Source organism: Pollicipes pollicipes, unplaced genomic scaffold (genome assembly GCF_011947565.3).
Source record: "Pollicipes pollicipes isolate AB1234 unplaced genomic scaffold, Ppol_2.1 Scaffold_7262;HRSCAF=8765_pilon_pilon_pilon, whole genome shotgun sequence".
Taxonomy (NCBI): Eukaryota; Metazoa; Arthropoda; class Thecostraca; order Pollicipedomorpha; family Pollicipedidae; genus Pollicipes; species Pollicipes pollicipes.
This window is the reverse complement of record NW_023597055.1, coordinates 23206169-23226857: the sequence shown is the minus strand read 5'-3', so window position 1 is coordinate 23226857 and position 20689 is coordinate 23206169. Positions and strand designations below refer to the sequence as shown.

Genomic DNA, 20689 nt, shown 5'->3' with positions numbered 1-20689 from the left:
GGTCGCTCGATGCGGTCGAGTCCGCCCGATATCGACGCCGCTCCGTGCCCCGTGCCCGGCGGGCCGAGGTCGCTGGGGTGGGGGCGTTGCCACCGTCAGAACGTGAGCCTGTCGGGTCGACTGACCGGGCGAGATCGTCCGGTCCTCGCCGGAGGCGTCCTGCCGGCTCAGGGAGAACCCAGTCTGAACGGCCACAGACTCTCACCCCGGCGTGCGGCGGGCGGCGGGACTCCCAGGCCTTCCTCCGGCACGGTACGCTCTGCTACCGGCAGGGCTCTCAAACACCCGGCGGTGCCCCCAGCCCGGCCGACGGCTAACGGCTCGTCACTTACCATTATCACAAAATTTAACCGCTACAAACTACGAAAGAGACCGATCACAGTGGCTTGAACGACTAGAGGACGCACGCGGCCACAGGCCGCCTAGTTGGCGACCAGCAAGTGCTGCAGGTGCGGGTTGGAGGCGTACGTCAAGCTCTCCAGCAGCTGCTGGTTCTCCGGTGTCAGCGCCGCGAACAGGGCGCCACTCTGCGTCGCACCGGTGCTGCGTGGCGGCGGCGGCGGCGCAAACACGTCGGCGTCGTACATGCCCGGGGGCATGGCGGTCATCTTGCCGGCGAACGGCGCGAACTCGTGCGCCGGCGGCGGCGCTGGCGACAGCGGCCGGGCTTGCTGCGCGAACGGCGCGAACAGCGCCGGCGGCTGCTGCAGCAGCGCGCGCTGCTTGATGTAGTTGCTGAACTCCGTGGGGCTCATCCGGCTGCCGCGCTTGCCGCTGCTCTTCAGCTTGGTGCTGCCGAACTTGGTCTGCGCGAACGCCGCCGTGGTGAAGGTGACGGGCGCACGCGGCCGGTGCGCTGCGAACCCTGGCGCCGGGCTGGCAGCGCGGAAGGTCGGGGTCGGCGAGGCCTGCGCCGGCCCGAACGGGCTGCCGGCCGGCGGCGAGGCGACGGCCAGCGAGCCCAGCGACGCCGCCAGCGCCTCGATGGGCCGGAAGCTTTGCGCCTCCGGGTTGAAGGTGGAGGTGACCTCGTGGTCGCAGCGGTCCTCGCTGACGCGCTCGGCGGCCGGCTCCGAGTACAGCAGTTTGACGGCGCCCTTCTCACCGGCGCGGTAGCTGACCTCGCCCGGGTCGATCCAGACGCAGAGGTCCTCCGGCAGGTTCTGGCGGATCTCGGCCAGGGCCAGGCCGCTCTCGCGCGCCGCCGTGTCCAGCACGGGGTCGAGTGGGTCGCCCGTCTTCAGGCAGCGGTAGGCGGAGCCCTTGAACGGCCGGTCCGGATACCAGTGGCTCTGGAACTTGAAGCGCAGCGCCCGCTCCAGCTCCTCGGCGAAGATGTTGACGCGCCGCCGCGGCAGCTTGTTGTACATGAAGGAGATGACGAAGTTGAGCGCTACCTGGATCTCCAGCTGCATGGCTTCGGGCGGCTCGGCTGATGTGGTGACGGTCCACCGCGCACACAGCAGACCTGCGACACGAGCGAGATGTCAGGCCCAGAAGGCAGATCGGCGAGTATCAGGTCGGTCAGGTCATGTGAAGTCTTTCGTCATGTCAGGAACCGGAACCGCAGATGCCAAGAAATCGGCCTACATCATAAGCATGGGACAGCCACTCGATAGGACCGCTGCAGCCTCCGCTGCACCGCCAGTGAGCCTGCTCTGAAATTCAAAATAGCGCACGGCCCACACGAAACACCACAGCAGCTGCTCTCTGACTCCGTAAGCTCCCCAGCTCGCATCTGACACTGTCAGACGTGGCAGTAAAAGCAGGTCTGAGACACACATCAGCATTCAGCAGCAGCGTCGACAGGTCCGTCCATATATGCCAGGTGAGATGCAAGCACCGCGAGCACTCCGTGCGGAACAATGTGCAAATGACGCCGCCCACAACGTGCCACAAGCCGGGAGGGGCTTGTGCAGGTATAAAATCCGTCAGCAGAATCCTGGTCCGAGTTTGCTGTCGGTAAGCCACACTCAGCACCAGGCCATCACTGAAGGTGGTGGCACTGGGCGATATCGAGTGGCCTAAACAAAATCAGGTCACTTACACGCGCCGGCGGAAGCCAGCGTGACTGAAGCCGCTGTCACGTGACGACAGCTGACTGGAAAACGTCGGCCAAGTAAGCGAAACACAGCTGTTTACCCGCACTGTCCATGGTTTCCAGTGTCAAGAAGTGTGGACCAAAGTCGATGAAAACGCTATAACCAGGACCGTGCCGTTGGTCCGCATGTAAACTGACGTGCCGTGGGGAGTACAGTACATTTCCGGCTGGGTTTGCAGCACCGTTGTTTTGGACAATCGCCAGCCATTTGCCGTCAGCGCCACAGGGTTTGTCATGAGTCGCTTTCATGAATGGATGAAGCCGTCTTGAGACTGCTGCGGCTCTGTGCCATCAATTCGCGCATTTTCAAGTCCATTCGCTCCAGAGAAGTCACGTGTCGCTGTAGCGTTATAAATGTATCGCTTCCTAAAACAAGCGACCTGCGATGCAGCGAGCACGTGACCTGCAGCGCAGCAAACTTCCAGCGCACAAACACCGATGTCATATAGAAAATATAATGAACAAATATAAAAGCCAGGTAACTGGAAATGTTCGACGGGAACTGCTTGTAGCTTGTGCCAGGTAGTCACTATTTAAAGGGCCTGGATGTTCGAGGCGACCGGGCACGTGGCCGACGGGGACGGGATGTGTCGGGGATCAGTCCCGCGCCAATGTTTACTCTGAGCCGAGGTGTGACTGAGTCACATGGGGCTCTATTTGTGAGCCGATCACGTGGTGCGGCTGTGGCGCGCTGCCAGCGTGACGCGGCCCCCGCCCGGCGGCCTTGGCAGTGGAACAGCGGTGGCGCGCGCCGGCCACAGGAGGGTGGGGGTGGCGCGCGCGCGCGAGAAACCGTACATCACCAAGGCCTGATGCGGCAGCTGGCGTGGCACGGCGCCGCGACCTCAGCTGACCGCCGAGGTCGCGGCGCTGTACGGCTCACTGAGCAGCTCCATTCAGAAATATGTAGTTCGGTTGACCATGTAGATATTCATCAGCCCGAACTCAAATGAGGGTGAACTTGGCCAGCGCAGTAGTAAGTGTTCGTTACGAAGGCTGCCAAGTTCTTGGAACACGTCCATTGCATAAATAATAATATTACGCGAAACGTCATGTGACATTTGGCCGCACCTGGCCATGAGCTGGTTCTGGCGAAAGACGCTCCCGACGGCGAGCGTTCCTGGCTTCACTGGAACGCCCTCATCCAAACAGTCAATCGACACGCAGCCTGCGAGTAACGCTACAACTGACCGGGCCGGACGCCAGGCTTAAGGGCCGGGCTGAAGAGCACACTCGTGTGTGACGTGCCAGGCTCGTCCGCTCTTTAAACTGGCGCGGTGTTCGCGGAAACGGGACACCGGTACTCTACGGAAGGCAAGCAGGGCGAGCCGGCGCTCTACCGCGCGTCTTCCCCAGCGGAAAAACACGCGGCGGTAACCTATTCAAACTAGACGAGTAGAGCCTCTCGCCGGGCGCGGCTTCCGTGTGACACACATCCCGCTCCACCGGTAGCGTTATCTCGGGTCTCCGAGTCTGCCTCGGGCGGGCTGCCTGCCTCCCCCCCCCCCCCTCCCCCTACGCCCTGACCGTCGCGAACGCCACCGCCAGGCGTGGCGTTCGGTGCCCGAGGACCGGCGATTGCGAGTGGTCCGGTTGATTAACAGCTGTCGCGAGGCCACATCGGACTGCGTCAGCCCGCCCGCTCGAGGTCAGGTGAAGGTCGCACCAGTCGGGCTTCCCTCCCCAGCGTTGTCTAAGCCGCTCTTAAGGGTTAAATGGCCGAATCTTGAGTATGATTGACGTTTAAATGCTCTCTATCGCTACCATGAGCGCTGACCTGCACATGAAAGCCAGAAAACATGTTCACTGCTATGTGCAGGGAAACAGATGAAAGTACTTGCAGCAGCCTGTAGATGGCCGTGCCATAAAAAGTAAGTGAAATGAGAAGCAGCTGTGCCAGATGGCCAGGCATGCCAGCCAACTTTCCCATTTATTGATGTGAGAGACAAGAACGTTAATGATCGCGAAATGGAGAGGTTTGTAACGAAAGCCAATTTGTGCTGGTGAAAACAGTCATCGGACTCGGGAGCTTGAGCGTTTGCCTGTGATTGCAACGTCATTTTTCCTATAATTCCATTGAACTTTTCCAGTGTTTTCTTGTCAACCGTGTTCATATATCAAACGTCTCAGTGATACACTAGTATCATTCACCAAGTCTAGCCAAGACCAAGACGAACTATACAAGTGTCGGCACAGGGCTCCAGGAGGCGACAATCAGCGTGCCTCCATGACAGCGGGCGGGCATGGCCACGGTCGACTACATCTGGCAGCCGTCTAGCAGCCATTTGGCAGCCCCGTCACGTGACGGCCTGTTCGGTAACGGGCCAGCTGGGGCGAGGGAGGCGGGGGGGGGGGGAGGGCGGGGGTCGTCCGGATAACATTGAGATTCGTGGCGGCTGAATTAGCTTTGGAGGCAAACAGGACAGGGGTATGGGAAGGGGGCGTGGTTACCAGGTATCAGTAGCAGGTGGTTCAGGGACCGGAATCGGGGACTCAGAGGAGGTCAGATGTCAAAATAAATGGTTTGGTTATTATTTGCAGAGATGCTTGAACTATTTAGCGGCATGGACGAGGCCAAACAGACCCAGACCTGCCGTTCCTCTACCGTCCTAAGGAGCCTCAGACCTGCCGCTCCCCTGCCGCCCTAAGGAGCACCAGACCTGCCGTTCCCCTGCCGTCCTAAGGAGCCCCAGACCTGCCGCTTCCCTGCTGCCCTAGGCAGTCCCAGACCTGCCACTCCCCTGCCGTCCTAAGCAGCCGCATCATGTCAGACACGGCCTAGCCATGCCAAGTCCATGCCTAGCTTCGCGTTCGCCATTCAAACAGCTGGGCGCTCGTGCTACAGGCCGGCCAGCTGTGCCATAGTCGCCGCGGACGGCATTGGAAGGCCGCCTCCAGTCGATGGTAGGCATCGATCGACGCGTCGAGTGCGACGAACCAAGGTGACGCCCCTCCCCTCCCCCTCCCGCTGCGCTATAACCGCGGAGGTGCGGCCGCCAGACCCGAGTAAGTACCGCCGTCCGCGGTCACCGGACCACGCTGTGCGCCGACGGCATCGGGCCGCCGCCCACGCCGCGCATGGCATGACGGACGGCTTCTGAACGCGGTTATTGGCCGCCCATTGGCCAGTGCACGCTCATCGTGCGGAATGAGACTTGGCACACGCCTGTATACGGCGCACGCCGTCTGAATAGCCGGCGTCGTCTGTGAGAGGCTGGCTATTGACCACGCCTCGTCCTAGGCGGCAGGCGGTAGTCCGCCTCCGCACGTCCCGGTGGACGTATCAGGAAGTCTTTACTGATTCGACGCCAGAGGCCTTACATAAGCCTTCGGCCAATTTCGTGATGTGAAGGTGGCACGGACAGCTGCACGGACGCGTAACACGAGCCGGGAGAGCGGACACTTCCGGAGATCGGCTGTGACCCCCGCAAAGGGTGGAACGAGCCAGCCAGCACGGGTTGGGGAATGAACAGGCTACCCGTCAAGGTTTGGATCTGTAGATTGTGCATCTACAACCCTATCCTAGACTGGGTGCTCTTTATCTGACGCTTTGAGAGACATGATCAGGCTAGGTTGTAGCCAAATGTGTTCCCCTCGATCCGCCCTTGCACGAGGTGTGCTCGTACAAGGCTGATGGCATAGTGGAAATTGCGACGCAACGAGCCGGCGTCGAGAAAGTTCCCGTCGTGGCAGAGCAGCGTAACTGCCAGCGCGCCGCGTGCTGGCCTGAACACGCCCTGCCCTGCCTGCCTGGCAGAGTGGCGTATCTGCCGGGTGACCGGGTTCGCCGTCTGGTGGGCCACCCGGTCGGCACCGCTGACACCCGTGCTGTGCTCCGGGTCCGCGGGTGCGCAGGGTGGCGGAGATCACACACGGAGCAGTGGGGGAGGGGGGGGGGGCGGTGTCGCGGGGGACGGCCGCGAGCGGGCGCTGGCACATCACGTGTAGAGTGGCTGAAGAAGTGGGTTTCCCTTCCTCTTTCCTTGGGATGACGATCCTACGTTCGTAGAGCTACGCACGAATTTATAGCAACCCCGACCAAAGCCGTAATGATACCAGCAGCGTCAAGAGATCAGATCGGTTAGTGAGCCCATGAATTAAGACGCGTGGGGGGCCTATGTAAAAAGACAAGTGTTCGCAAGAACCGATGCAAAAAGGCACAAGTGAGGCAGGCTGTGGGCGGCCTACCAGGCAACAGCTGCACCGTGTACCTAAAAACCGCTGACAATGCCGGGCTGTGGTGCTTCCGAGTGGTGACGGCAAACAGGCAACGGCTGACGTCACTGACCTCGTTAGTCTATACCTGCATATATCCGCAGGTTTCTTGAGAACAAGAGGAGTGTGAATTCCTCCTTTGCGCAAAAAATATAAGCTTACACGCACTTAGCAGTCGGTGTCCATTTCATTCGGTTTCCGTGCTTCAAAGCCTCGTTAGAATGCGCTAGGACACCTGACATGGCTAAGGCACCGCTAGCGTCGCTTCGCAGCAAATTTCTTTAAGTGTTGACGAAATCAACACAGCATGATGTCAGGCGTGAATGGCGTATTCGTACCGGTAAAGTAAACGAAAGTACCATGTCAGTCGCCATGGTCCAAAGAAGGCTGCAAAGTGTCAGTATGACAAGAACTTTGTTAGGCTGTTTCGTTCTAATTTGCCCGATTGCCTGTCACTAATAACAGGCGTGAAAGGCGTAAGAGACTAGGGTGATCAGGCGCGAGAGCTAGAGGGGACTATGATCAGGCGTGAGAGGACGAGCGGGCCATGATCAGGCGTGAGAGGACGAGCGGGCCATGACCAGACGTGAGAGCACGAGCGGACTATGATTAGGCATGAGAGGACGAGCGGGCCATGACCAGGCGTGAGAGCACGAGCGGACTATGATTATGAGTGAGAGGACGAGCGGGCCATGATCGCGCGTGAGAGCACGAGCGGACTATGATTATGAGTGAGAGGATGAACGGGCCATGATCGGGCGTGAGAGCACGAGCGGGCAATGATTAGGCGTGAGAGCACGAGCGAGCCATGATCAGGAGTGAGAGGACGACCGAGCCATGATCCGCGTGCGCCGGGCCCCACACGCGGAGTTTGTTCAGCTTCAGGTGCTGGTGATCGTGCTGTAAGGGAGGCCTCATGGCAGCCACTCAGTTTTGGGGTTATTGAGCATGGCTGTTTGGTGCGCCTTACGCCATAAAACTATGCGCCGATGCTGATGCTGAGGCTGTGAAGAACACGAGTAGGCTACACACTTTTCGCGGCTCTTTGTTAATATCACGAGTGTAGCCCTCGACACTTCATCAACGGTTCCATCGAAAGTTGAAAGCTAGAATTGCAGTCACAATATGGGAAGCCAGATGTATGAGGGCAATATGGAACGGCGTTGCAGCATGGGAGGTTGTAATACAAGTGCAGCATGTTATCGAAAATGTTCCTCAAGCCGCTTATACGAGTGCCATGCAAGCCACTCACATGTACCCCAGGCGTTATTGTGGCCAGTGTGTCACTGGTGCTCCACAAAAGGGCTCACGACAACGTGTGTCCCGCTTCTTTTCACACACAGCTAGCCTTGACGTTTCTCCCACTACGTGTTCATTTCCTCCTGTTTCCCAACTTTCGCGGGCCCTTCACTTTCTGTGTTTTTATCCCGCCTCATCTTTCTCCTGTCGTCGAGGCTGTCGACCGCGCGACCTCCAGCAGCGACCAAGGTCACATTCCGCACGCAGGGTCACGACCGCTCACGCTCCGATGCAGCTTGTTTTGGTCGTTGCGCCGCGGGCCACGATACTGCAGCCCCAATTTAGTGTCTACTACACGCAGTCGACCTTAAAGGTTACCAGATGTTGCCAAATGGCGTCGGCTAGCGAATCCAATGCACAGGAATGTGTGTCGTTAGGCGCAGATGTCTGAAAACAGTGCGCAGCATCCCTGCTCTCGGGTCTGGCCGCACTACACCGAGCTAATGTGGCGGCAAGTCACGAGTTTAAGTCAGTTGTTAAGAGGCGTGATTGCTCGCATACGGAGAAAATATGTGAGGTACAATGATGCACTTGCCAATTGTACGTACCAGCGATCTGGCATTGCGCATCAGTGGTCACTGGTACTCAATAGTTCACAATAGACGCACATGGATGAGTTTGCCTTCATCACTAGACATTTAGCTAGAATGGCCAGCCTGTAATTTATCACGCAAAAATAGTTGTGACCAATGAGTATGAAGCCAGACGTGCAGCAATGTTAGCAATTTTGGCATTGGTCTGTAATGATCACCTGCGGCCCGGTCCCTGAGGCGGTGGATGCGCCCCCAACACAGGAGCACCGTACACTGCCCCTGCACGAGACGGAGTGGCCTAGTCTGGTGCGGCCCGGTCCCCAGTCCGGTGCGGGGCGGTCTGGTGCAGTGTAGTGCGGTGCGGTGCGGTGCGGTGCGGTGCGGTGCGGTGCGGAGCGGAGCGGTTCGGTGCGGTGCGGTGCGGTGCGGTGCGGTCCGGACCGGTCCGGTCCGGTGCAGTGCAGTGCAGTGCAGTGCAGTGCAGTGCAGTGCAGTGCAGTGCAGTGCGGTGCGGTGCGGTGCGGTGCGGTGCGGTGCGGTGCGGTCCGGTGCGGTGCGCTCCGTCCGCCGGAGTGAACCCCTTCAGCCGGGCGGCGCCGCCCCAGCGGGGACCTTGGACCGCCGGCCGAAGCCCCACAAGCGTGCTGCAGCCGGCCCGGTCCGTAGGGACTCGGCCGTGCCGCCGAGCCGAGGTCACCGGCACCGACCTCCCGCCGCGCACAGGCCTGAGTCGCTGGAGTGCTGGGCGCTGCAGACTGGGTACTGCATTGCGGGAACAAGGAGAGGCACAGTGGCTTCCAACTTGAACAAAACATAGCTCCTGCCCCTCTGATCGCAGATACAAATCTGACACAGGTCCGGTGGTTTTGTGCGGTAAAAAATAAACGGCGCTTTGTCGCACCCCGCACTCAAAATTTCTCAAGTTATCATACCCATGTACTACAGATAGATTTGAAACACTCGCCTGTCTCGAGGAAGACAAGATTGGAGAAACACAAATCTCCTACAGTCTCCTACTCCACAAACCTACTCCTCGTCCACCACCACCAGCAATGAAGTGTATCACTGCTATCAGCAGCATATGTGTAGAAACGCCGCTATTGATGTCTACAACCAGGCATACCAAAGGTCTTTTTAATCGGGATAGTGACGATGGTTTGAGCTAATCTCTTTTTACACAATGATAAGAGCAGCTTTGATCTTGATGTCACGGTCATAAAATCAGCCCTTACTTCCACGGAAACATCTCCGAGGCCACCAGATACGGCGATGGTGGGCGAAACTACTGAGACCCTGGCCCCCGGGTACTCTGGTACGGCAGGGCGTCGCGAGGCCAGAGTCTGGCCCTGGTCTGTCCGCTCTTGCCAGAGACGCAACCACCGGTGAGTTTGCACTAGTGACGAGGGAGCAGTCGGATTGGAGAGACAAAGGACAATCGCAAGATTTTATCGTGATTGTAAGTATCGTGTGTCGCATCGTAAGTATCGTATATCGTGTAAGTAAGTATTATAAGATAAGATTATATCGTAAGCCGTTTTCCGTCCTTCCCAACTCTGCGCGCGTGGGAGTACCAAACAACCACGACAACCGAACTTTGAGCTGCCTCTGTGCTGTGCTGCGCTGTGCTGTGCTGTGCCGTGCTGTGCTGTGTTCTTTTCTATTCTGTTCTCTCGAGGCCCCAGTTCCTACCAAGCGCTTCATCCCTCACAAAGCTGATGTTATTAGGTCGTTTTAATCCCTTATATTGCTCTGGTTCGAATATGGGAGCGGCGCAGCATCTTCATGACTTCCGGCCTCGAAGCGTGACCCGGGGGCCAGGGATGGATGAGCGGCTCTACGAGCTGTTCGAGCGATGCATCAAGCTCCAAACCCGACATTGCAGCGTCATCTTAGGCTCAGGTCCGGATGGCGCGCATCAACTGGGAATGGTCCCATAAAGGTATCGAAACGGAAGCATGTTAAATGCTGATCACTGACTTAGAGATTGGCTGCAGCGCCGGGATTACTCATGCTGTAACGCAGCCTCATCAGATCCGGAGCTGGATTTGTCAACGCCTAATAGAAATAGCCTCGGCAATACACATGCATCAGATAAATATACGTTTTTGCTGTTGTTACATTTGCAACTTTTTAGATCGGGTCAGGCACATAGTTTCAGATGAGTAACGCCCTGCGTGAGGTCCCAGCGTAGCTCCGTAGGGTATAAGACATGTTTCTCTTGTGGCTAAGTGCTGTTAACAGTATGTGACGTAACAAGTAGCTGTAAACATCCCTCTGGTCCCATCACAAACTACAAATTGAGACTATGTACGCCATGATTTTATATTTGAATGGAGCTTGGAGACCTGCAAAGCCAGTTCATGGCTTGGTGTGAGAGCTGCCACGCATCTGAGGTATAACTACGGTACAGAGCTCATGCGCCGATAATTTTATGAGCATACATATGCATATATATATATATATATATATATATATATATATATATATATATATATGATTCAATAAGGAAGAATTCAATCAAATACGCCAAAATATGGTATCGAACACTAGGATATAACACCAAAATAAAAATTGATACAATCAATTCAAAACAGACTGTATATTTGTGATTACTGCATTATATTACACTTATATCATAAAAGTATCATAATATGATGCAATCCTATGTAATCTAACATGATGCCATACAACTGTCAAAACAGATATATTGGTATAACCCAGTTGACATAAATCGTATATTTCTAATGAAGTGTTGTATGCATTTAAATTTCATGGGTGGAGCACACAGATTTTTGCTTGGTATGCACGACTAGGCTTTCTCGACTGAGTGAAAGAAAACCATGTGCCTGATTGCCTCGTGTCAGGTTTGGCGCATGGCTAATGGACGTAACCTAGCAACTCTTTTTCCGTGCGGTCCCTTTCATTTTTGCGAGCTTCTGCAGTTCCATGCTTCGACGCGGCGAGACGAACGAAATCCGAGACGACCTTCGGAGAGACCCGTGGTGACGGAAACCGTCATTGCATCATTCAAACAATCTGACCGATCCCTTTAACGAGTGCCTACAAATTTTGGGGCTCGCGATACGAGATATACGATGCTGCAAAAACCCTTGCCAGCGCTGAGAACCCAGCAGGCAAAACATCGCCTCGGCGGCCAATGACTCCGTCCGCTTGGGAGCCCAGCGCCGAGGACCCAGCAGGCAAAACATCGCCTCGGCGGCCAATGACTCCGTCCGCTTGGGAGCCCAGCGCTGAGAACCCAGCAGGCAAAACATCGCCTCGGCGGCCAATGACTCCGTCCGCTTGGGAGCCCAGCGCTGAGAACCCAGCAGGCAAAGCATCGCCTCGGCGGCCAATGACTCCGTCCGCTTGGGAGCCCAGCGCTGAGAACCCAGCAGGCAAAAAATCGCCTCGGCGGCCAGTGACCCCGGCCGCTTGATAGTGAGGGCTTTTTCCTAGGGCCGCCAATCGCCGCTGCGGCGCTGCATATGCATGGCCGTCGCGCGGGCGTGGCTTTTTGCGCGTGGTCCGACACGGCGGGTGTTTTTGGCGCGATTGGACCGTCGTCAGGCCTTTTTCTTGCCAGCGCGCTAAGGCTGGGCAAAACACGGTTTGCGCGCGCCGCAAGAGTTCTTGCACGGGGTCAGTGACCCCGCAGACGTCAGTGCTTTGTGGGCACCACACAGGGCATTGCTATTCGATAGCTGTTGGCGGAAGGAGACTGGATTGGGACGTTGATCAACGAGGACACGCGATACGTTTTTCTGCTTTGTTTTTGCTACGCTGACAGTAATTCGGCCATGTAGTTGGGATTAGATGACGCGCGAGGACAAATGTACCTAGGGGAGCAGCACTTTTTACCAGATGGAACAATGCAGGATGAGGGTTGTGCCTCATGCACTCATGTAACGACCGCTTGGTTCTTTTTTTGTCCCAGAGCGAGCTTGTAGACTTGGTTACGCGAACTGGTTACGGCAACCGTTCAGCGATGTTGTGATAGGGTTCTTAGAATTGTGATTGCTAGAGCAATGGGCTCCTCGGCAGTTGAGTAGCTGACAGCAGTTCAAGCCGAGAGAAATAACGGCAACTGGACGACCGGGGCGTGAACTGGTTCGCTCTAAACATTACTCAACTCTTGGCAGTGGCTGCCTAACGCTTAGATGCAGAGTGACGTAAACACGTGATCCGTATGGTGAGTGGGGGCTCAACAAAGGCCTTTTCTAAACCAGCTCGTAAATGGCGTCTCATGGCTCCCCAGGGAATGTAGCTGAAAAGCTCGACTTAAAACTGCAACACGGCACTGTCAAGTGCCGCCACTTCAAATGTTGTGAAAAGGATCAAGCGCTCATCTACTCATTTCATGTGCATTAGCCGATGGCGGGTCGCATGCATCGCCCACGTCGTTGTCCTTAAACATCTTGGCACCGTTCAAACATCGGACAACTTATTGATCAAAAGATTGTAGTGTTTTAGCTTTTCCAATAGCTTATCAATCAACATGTCGTGTGGACAAACACTAATCAGACACAAGCATTGAACTGCTCCAGACACCGGTGCAAAGAACGTATTTAAAATGAAAGTGGCAAGCATACGACACCCCGATCCCTTACGTCTCGATTGATGGCGTGCTTCGGAGCAGGTGTTCACCGAGGCAGCGGGGTGTTCGTGTGCGGCACCACCAGTGTTTGTGCACACCTTAGGGTCAGTACCCGGCCTCTTGTGGGACTAATATGACCTGAAGGTCCACATCCGGTCGAGGCGTGTTTACGGGCCACCGTGACGTCAGCAGTCCGGTGCACCGTCATTGGCTACTGAGGACATGACGTCACTACAGATCGATGCTGGCCGACGAAGGTCACCACCATTGAAACTCGGGGAAGATATCCCATTGAAACGAACATTCGCGGTGGTCATTGTGCCGAAAATGAAGGCTTTACATGTATAGATCAGATTCGGATTTAAAACGTTGAACGCATGACAATCACAACCTGTGCTGCTTATGTCTGTGTGTGTCTGTGTGTGAGTGTATGATGAACTTTGACGGAACTTTTCAGTGAAGAGTCCAGCTAACAGACGTTTCGCGCGTCCAAACCTATGCCTAACAGTCTTTGAACATTCCGAGTCGACGTTTAGTCATCACCATAGTTTTTCTAGGCGTTCGTCTTGAACAGAATGCAAGGCAATGGCTGACCTGCGACGACCTTCAGTGCCGAGCGCCTGACTGCGCCCTTTTAGTCCGTGATGTCCCCAGATGGTGGCAGCAGCGTCGTCTTCCGATCAGGAATTACACATTGCTCAACTGCACCGCCGCCGCCCCCCCCCCCCCCCCCCCCCCTCCCCACTCACGCAGCCGACCGACCGGCACGCAGCCGGACGCGGTAAACAATCTCGGGTCACCTTGACAACCTATGCCAGCTGACGCTTGCGTGCCGATACGGTAGACTAACGGTTGTTGACGTACGATAATTCCGTCCGTGTCGCCGACTGACTGACTGCGCAAGCCATGTCAGCATAAGGTACCCTTGGTCCATGGTCCATTCATTTCATCATCCACAGGCCCAAAGCAATGGCATGACTTTTCGTTGGCGTGCGATGATTGGACGTGGAGCGCGGAGCGTTGCGAAGATGGTATGCCCTGCGAGCTGCGCGGTTTCCGCGAAAAGCTCATTCCCTATTTCGTTGCATTCCTCTGCCTGCGGGTCTCAAGCTCTGTTGTTAGGGCCGGCCTGTTTTACACCATTCATTATCCAAAGTTTCCAGCCAGGAAGTAAGGCGAAATGGAGGAAGCCCCACAGCAGTCCCACGAACTCTGACATGCACCCGCTTTTCCAGTCAAATTTAACTAAGCCTTGGCACTTGGCTATAGGCGATGGTACAATGCCTTAAATAATAGTTTATAGCATGTGTTGTTATAACAATGTAACAATAAAGCTTAATAATGACTTTAGAATGATTTCTGTGTTTTGTTGCAAATGTTTGGATTTGTGTACCACTGTGTGAAGCGGTAGGATCTTGCAAAGCAGAAAGCAGATGTCCGTATTGCGCAATGCCTTTCACGGATAAGCGACAACATGTGTCATGTGTTGCCACCTTCTGTGTGCACCGCGTCTGTGTATCGCATACGTGCAACGCTGACCATATGCCCGCCATTGGTATTGTGTCGCTTTTCAAACACATGATATATTAACATTGAATACGAGCGGCTCCTCGTTGTCCGGGATCTTAAAGCTCTAAAGTGCTGCTCAAGGGGTGTAATATCTTGCCAAGAGCAACAAAAGATGTAAAACGGCGTATGCTTTGTGACGTGCACTTCAAATCCGATGCTTTTTATGGGACGGACGGCTTTTACAGACCGCGGTTAGGTCTATCCTTCACACTTGGTCTGCATCCTGTCAAACACAGAGCAAGAATGAAGATATTGGCGCGCGCGTGTGTGTTTAGGGTTATTAGATTGGCCTCCACAGGATTCTCAGCAGCTAGACCACTTTGCTGCAGCGAATTCCGACCACTTTCGGCATGGCTTCAAACATGGACAGGATGAAATCAAATTCTACCGAAGCGCGACGAGGAAATGACTTTAACCCTTTTGGCTCCCTTTAAAACTTCGGATCTCCCGAGAAATTTGCGCGCTGGGCGTGGTACGTTCTACAATGAAGGCCAGCCGTCTACCGATTTTAGAGAGGTAGAACGGAAATCGCACCACCTCATGCCTGACGAGTGACCCTGATGTAGCAGCCGTGCTCACTGCCCTGATGTAAGTCAAGGTCAGCTGGGTTAACTACTACAAATACGCACTGGAAATACTATATATATATATATATATATATATATATATATATATATATATATATATCCCAGATAGTATCTTCTTTACATACAGCATCGATAAATAAATATCCTTACTTGATTTGTAACATACTCAAACCCATACATCTACAAACGCGCGCACAAGCACGCATGCACACACGCGCGCACGCATGCACGCATGCACGAACACACGCATGTGCGCACGCACCCACGCAAGCACAGCGGATCACAGTGCGGTGCATTCCATATGATATGGCACACCGCTTTCGTGTAATGGGCGAGAAGATTACACAATCATTCACACAGATAAGCAATATCCTGGAGATGAGATGCCGTAGCATGCCGCCATGGCCAGTCACAGCTGGCGCCTCAGACTAGGGACATCGTGCTGATACACCAACCCGTTGACGTCGCTTTGAGCCTGCCGCACAGCAACAGGGAGACCTTAGTGGAGATTTTAGTAGCATGGCAGATGCAGAAAGCGTATTTTTCGTAAAGGATTTGGTCCGAACCTTTTTGAATGGATGGATTTGTGGGATCGGAGCTCAAGTTAAGCAATACTTGTTGCGTTAGCACTGACCCATATATCAAAGGAAGTGTTTTAAATTTGTATGGCGTTTTGAACTAAGATGGACATCTTGAAGGTCATTTAGTGCGCTTTATAGGCCTGTTATTCTTAAAGGAATGTGCCACATTTGAAGGTATTGAGGCAAGTAGTTAACATGACGAAAGAAGCTCATCTATATTTACTGGTATTCTTTTGACTGGAAATCGTTGCTCTCGACAACAAAACTTCTCTATGTAGTCAATATGCTCCTCAGTGCGTCATTGTTTGATTGCATCATCGCACCTGGCACAACAGTGATTGAGAGCCAATTGGCGGCCGTGATTTGTGGACGTTGTGCTCACAAACGCTAGGTATTAAAGACTTGACGGTCACATTTTTCTTGGTGTCGATCGCCGCAAGGTCAGTGGAGTGACGAGATTTGAATAACGTTATTATGACGCCATGGATGTCTGGGTGACCTTGAAGTAGCCTGCAGAAAAGTGTGCACATCTCCTTTCAAACACGATTCACGTTTTATGTTACATAACACGGAAAATTTGACATTGGTACTAGTCATGATTGAAATCAGGCTTGTTATCCAATAACTCAAGAAAAGTGCCGTAATCAGGCATGTGGATGCAAGTAAATTGTGTAACACCATGGATAAATATGCAAGAACACTATGAGAAAGAGCAAAAACAGGCACACACAACGAAATTTTAGCTCGGAAACATTGCACCCCTTAGCACAACACGTCCCTAGAAGCCAAAGTACTCTAAGTGAGTCAGCCCGCCTGGTACGGTGACAATTTGAACGTCCAGTTTGGCAGCCCTTATACGTCGTACAAACGTTCGATGACGAGGGTGGCGTAAATGATGATGACGACATCACAAACGATGACGTATTTAGGGGAATATTTTCGAAATGGTGAGGTTATATTGCCTTGAGAAGTCTTTTCCACTTAAGCGTATACCTGTTTTTTACGAATGGGCCTATTTTATCATACCCGACGCTTGTCCCAATATCTTCATATGTGGAACATTCCCTTTAAAAAGTTTAAGAGCGTAAGAATGCTCTTGCCCACGTCGTTCAATTCACGTTAGCCCCTGAGTGCGCACGTACAAGGGTATGTGCGCCCACATCGCACTGCGTACTCTGAGACTTCGGTGACAGGCACGATCCAGGACAATCACGCGTGCCGCCGGCCGCTAAGACCAGTCGCTGCGCGTCGTCGCGCATCATAAGGAACGTCAGCCGCCTGCACAGACGCGAGTAGACTGTGCCGCGGCACACGGGTGCGAGACGGCGCAGCATTCACAGCGGCAGAGCACGGGGGAGATAGGGCGCGGCTGGCGCGGGGGCGCAGTTCAGCCATCACGTGACTGGCTCTGCACACACTCGAACATCCAGGGTCACAATGATAGCACGCCCCGCCAGAAAGTCCACACTCCGGGTATGGTGCGACAGCCGACGGGAATGGGACCATCTGGCGAGACATGTGCACGGAAAGAGCAGGAACCCGCGTAGGGCACACTGAAAACCAGTCAGCCCCAGCTCTGAAACTGGCGTACAGAATCGTTTGCAACCTTATGGGCTCAGTGGCAAAGGAAACGCAAGCAAAAAAAGCCTGTGGTCCAAAAATTCATGGTGATGAGGAACGTTATCAGTCAAAATAGAGTATGATTGAACTGAACCGTGTGCGCATAGCTTTAGGCCAAGACACATTGAAGATCAGCGAGTACAACGTAAACCCCACAAAGCAGCGACAGCTCCCCCGCTGTTGAAACAGCGATGTCCATCATCCCAGGCCGTTTTTGCAAAAACTTAGTGGCAGTTTCCTTTCTTTCTGAATAAGGGAAAATGCGTTGTGGTGCCCAACTTCAGAAACTAACGATCTTGGCAAGAGTTTCTGCTCCATATCTTTCGCGTCTCAGGTTTTCTGACGCGAGATGTTAGATAAACACATGCATGGTGTATGACATCTTAAGTTGGCAGACACCACAAGTGATTTTACCAAATTTATGGACGCTTATGTCATGCCAGTAGTGCATCTTTCTACGGTTGCGTCATTACAAACATCAGTTAGCATCAAATATCGACAAAAGCGGTGGTGCCAAGGCGTCAGTTTTTTTTTTGTTGTAGCAAGCTAGCTCTAATCAAGTGGGTATGCTTAAGTTATCTGATTAGACAATATCTTGAATAAATTTCGCAAGAGCGTCGGACAGTGCAGCTCCATCCTCACAATGTTTAACCAATCTAAAGGGGTACTTTATCCCTTAAGTTCAACCAGCCATCTATCTTTGCTTTCCTCAGACCTTGGTCCTCAGCCACGACTGACACCACGAACGTGACCTTGTCAACGAACACACGACGACCTGTCACTCGCCTCCACCAGACGTAGGCCGCCACACCGCCTTATCAAAGCTCCTCGACAAACCCTGCCTTATCTGCAGTCTGCATCGTTCCCACCAGAGAAGCCGGCGAAAGTTTTACCATTAGCTGAGCGTCGCGCTGCAACGATATGGCGGCCAAGGCCCGCCGGAGGTTCAAGCAAGGTTACTTGAGGAGGGATAGGCGCAGACAAGGCTGTCTCGGACGTGTGAACAGGTAAAGACAAGGCTGCCCTAAGAATGTGGGCAGATGCGGATTAAGCTGTCTCAGATACGGGAGACGAATAATCCATCATGCAGAACACAGGCATCCATCATTAGCCCTATTTAATCCCGAGTTTTTTTTTTCTTATCGAGTGCAGCTAATGCTCGTCGATTTAGTGCAGCCCCAAACATGAAGGGGCCTTGCGAATTGCTTGACGTTTTCTTAATGTGCATTATCACTCAGCAAGTGATTTTACTCTTATGTGGACTGCTTCAGCGAGAAACTAGTTCAAAGCAAGATGCTGGTAGTGTTGAACTGTAAAAGTGGTAAATGTGTCTGTTCACCCAATGAAACTTAGAGGTGTCTTCCTTTTAAAAGCACAAGAAACCTCTAGCACCGGCTTAGATGGCAAGGCAGTTGCAGTTTCTAAGTGGAAACACTTAAATTCTGGTTGACCGAGAGCCGAGAGTTGTGCAATCTGCTTTTCTCTAAGTGGTGGGACGAGAGGAGTTTAGTTATTGCGTACGCTCGGCATGTCAACAATCCAGGACAAAGTGCAAATGCTGTCGTCACCAGAAAGAAGCAAGATGTCGTCTGCCAACACCAGAAAATTTTGCCCATCCGAGAGCTACAAGATGTGGTTATTGACTATGTTTTTGACAGTCTGTGCCTGACAAACGCCAAACCATACCGGTGTTCTTTCATGTTGCCGGATAGATAAATATATATATATATATATATATATATATATATATATATATATATATATATATACATATATATCGATATATATGTATATATAAATTTGACATGCTGGGCAGACAGGCATGCGGACCATGTTTGGCCAGAGTTTCATGGGTGCAGGCAAGCATGATCGTTCGAATCCGAGATAGGTAGCGCTTCGAACTTTGAAGGCAAGTTATCCAACTCGTGATGAATAGCCCCACCAATATCGGACGCACCATGGCCATCTTCGCAGACCAATTAGGGGTTCGCCATACTAGCCATCGCTATCTTTGAAATGGATGCGTTACTCAGGCTTTTACAAGAGCGTCAACATTTAAAGCCTGATCTTAAAGACCCCATGCATATCAATGTCATAAATCACATATGCCTAGTCTATATCATGACGCTTTCGGTGGAAAGAAAATAGGGATACGTATATGTAACATTTTTACATTTGCCAATAGGTTTTACAACCATCGCCAGGAGTAGCGTATCGACTTCACATCACATTGCAGACAATATATATATATATATATATATATATATATATATATATATATATATATATATATACATGCATATATATATATATATATATATATATATATCGCTCACTCACCAAGTTGTGATAATTCATATCAACATATGTTGATCAACTTATGCATCCTGTATTGGCTCGAGACGCATCTCACAGAACAACGAATTTCTCGTCAATACACACACACAAACGCACTCACACACGCACACGCACACGCAAGCGCACACGCAAACGTACACACACACGCAAACACAGACGCACACACACACATACACACACACACACATATGTATATATATATATATATATATATATATATATATATATATATATATATATGTGAGTGTGTGAGTGTGCGTCGTGCCACATGCCTTTTCTTTGCGTTGCATCGTTGGCTAACCAAAATAAAGTGATCATGTATTGCCCAGGGTTTAATCTGCATTCAACAGAGCATGGTCTTTAAAGGCAAGTTAGGAGGACAAACCAGCTCTGCCCCAGCGTCCCGCCGCCATATGGCGGCCCCGCTGTGCAGTACGAGAAGGTCAGGTGACGGCGGCCTGACACCATACCTACCTAACCTGCTCCCTGCACTGAGACCAGAATGGCCTCGGCATGAATCATGCATGACATCTGCGACACCACCGACATTTAGGCAGCCACCGTTACGGTGAAGTGGGTATGGTGAATTCATGCCTTTGGGTCGTGGAAGAGAGGTCGAAATGGTCACAAAACAGGTCATACGGGACCGTCTAGAAGTTCAATATCCATGCTAACACATACCACAAACTGACAAAGCTCGGGAGACCCTCATGCTACATCAAAGATCACGCGCGTAGCGCAGCATTTGACCCAGATCAAACTAATCGCCTCTACCAAAACCACCAATCACTTAATAACACAACGTCCGGTGCTGTCCTCCGTCACAGTCGTCACACGCTAGCGCACGATCGAGGCTGTGCCTGACGTACCGCGCGCCGCTCACCTGTGTCGGCCGCGTCACCCCGCCGCTGTCAGCGCCGCACTGACCTTCTCTCGCCGCGGCGGGCGCGCACTCCACTGGCCCAGTGACGGAGTGCGACGGTGGCGCCCTGCCTGCGCGGCGGCCGAGCGGCGAATGACGGTGCCGGCCGACGCCAGCCTATATGGATTCGGCCGGCGCGCAGGCGAAAAAACAGCCGCCTCCGCGCCGCCGCGCTGGGCACCTCTTTGTGTTTCCGCCGCCAATGTCAGGCCGACGCTCGACGCGCCGTCGAGGGAGGGGGAGGGGGAGGGGGAGGGGGCAGAGCGTGACGTCAGCAGTGTGCGTGGGGGCGGATGTTTTCGCTCTC

The 20689-nt window shown here is 53.3% G+C and overlaps 1 protein-coding gene across 1 annotated transcript; it reads right to left on the bottom strand.

The window, feature by feature from the left end:
• Positions 1-422: 422 nt before the first annotated feature.
• Positions 423-20387, bottom strand: LOC119113593 (protein Tob1). Its single transcript, XM_037237884.1, has 2 exons — positions 20344-20387; positions 423-1468 (listed from the first exon to the last, which is right to left on the bottom strand). Exon 2 carries the CDS (start codon positions 1413-1415, stop codon positions 423-425), a length of 993 nt encoding a protein of 330 aa, XP_037093779.1. The 5' UTR covers positions 1416-1468; positions 20344-20387.
• Positions 20388-20689: the final 302 nt, after the last annotated feature.

What these genes read in the sequence shown, in the direction of transcription:
- LOC119113593 (XM_037237884.1), bottom strand. Translation starts at nt 1,415, where the DNA reads ATGCAGCTGGAGATCCAGGTAGCGCTCAACTTCGTCATCTCCTTCATG.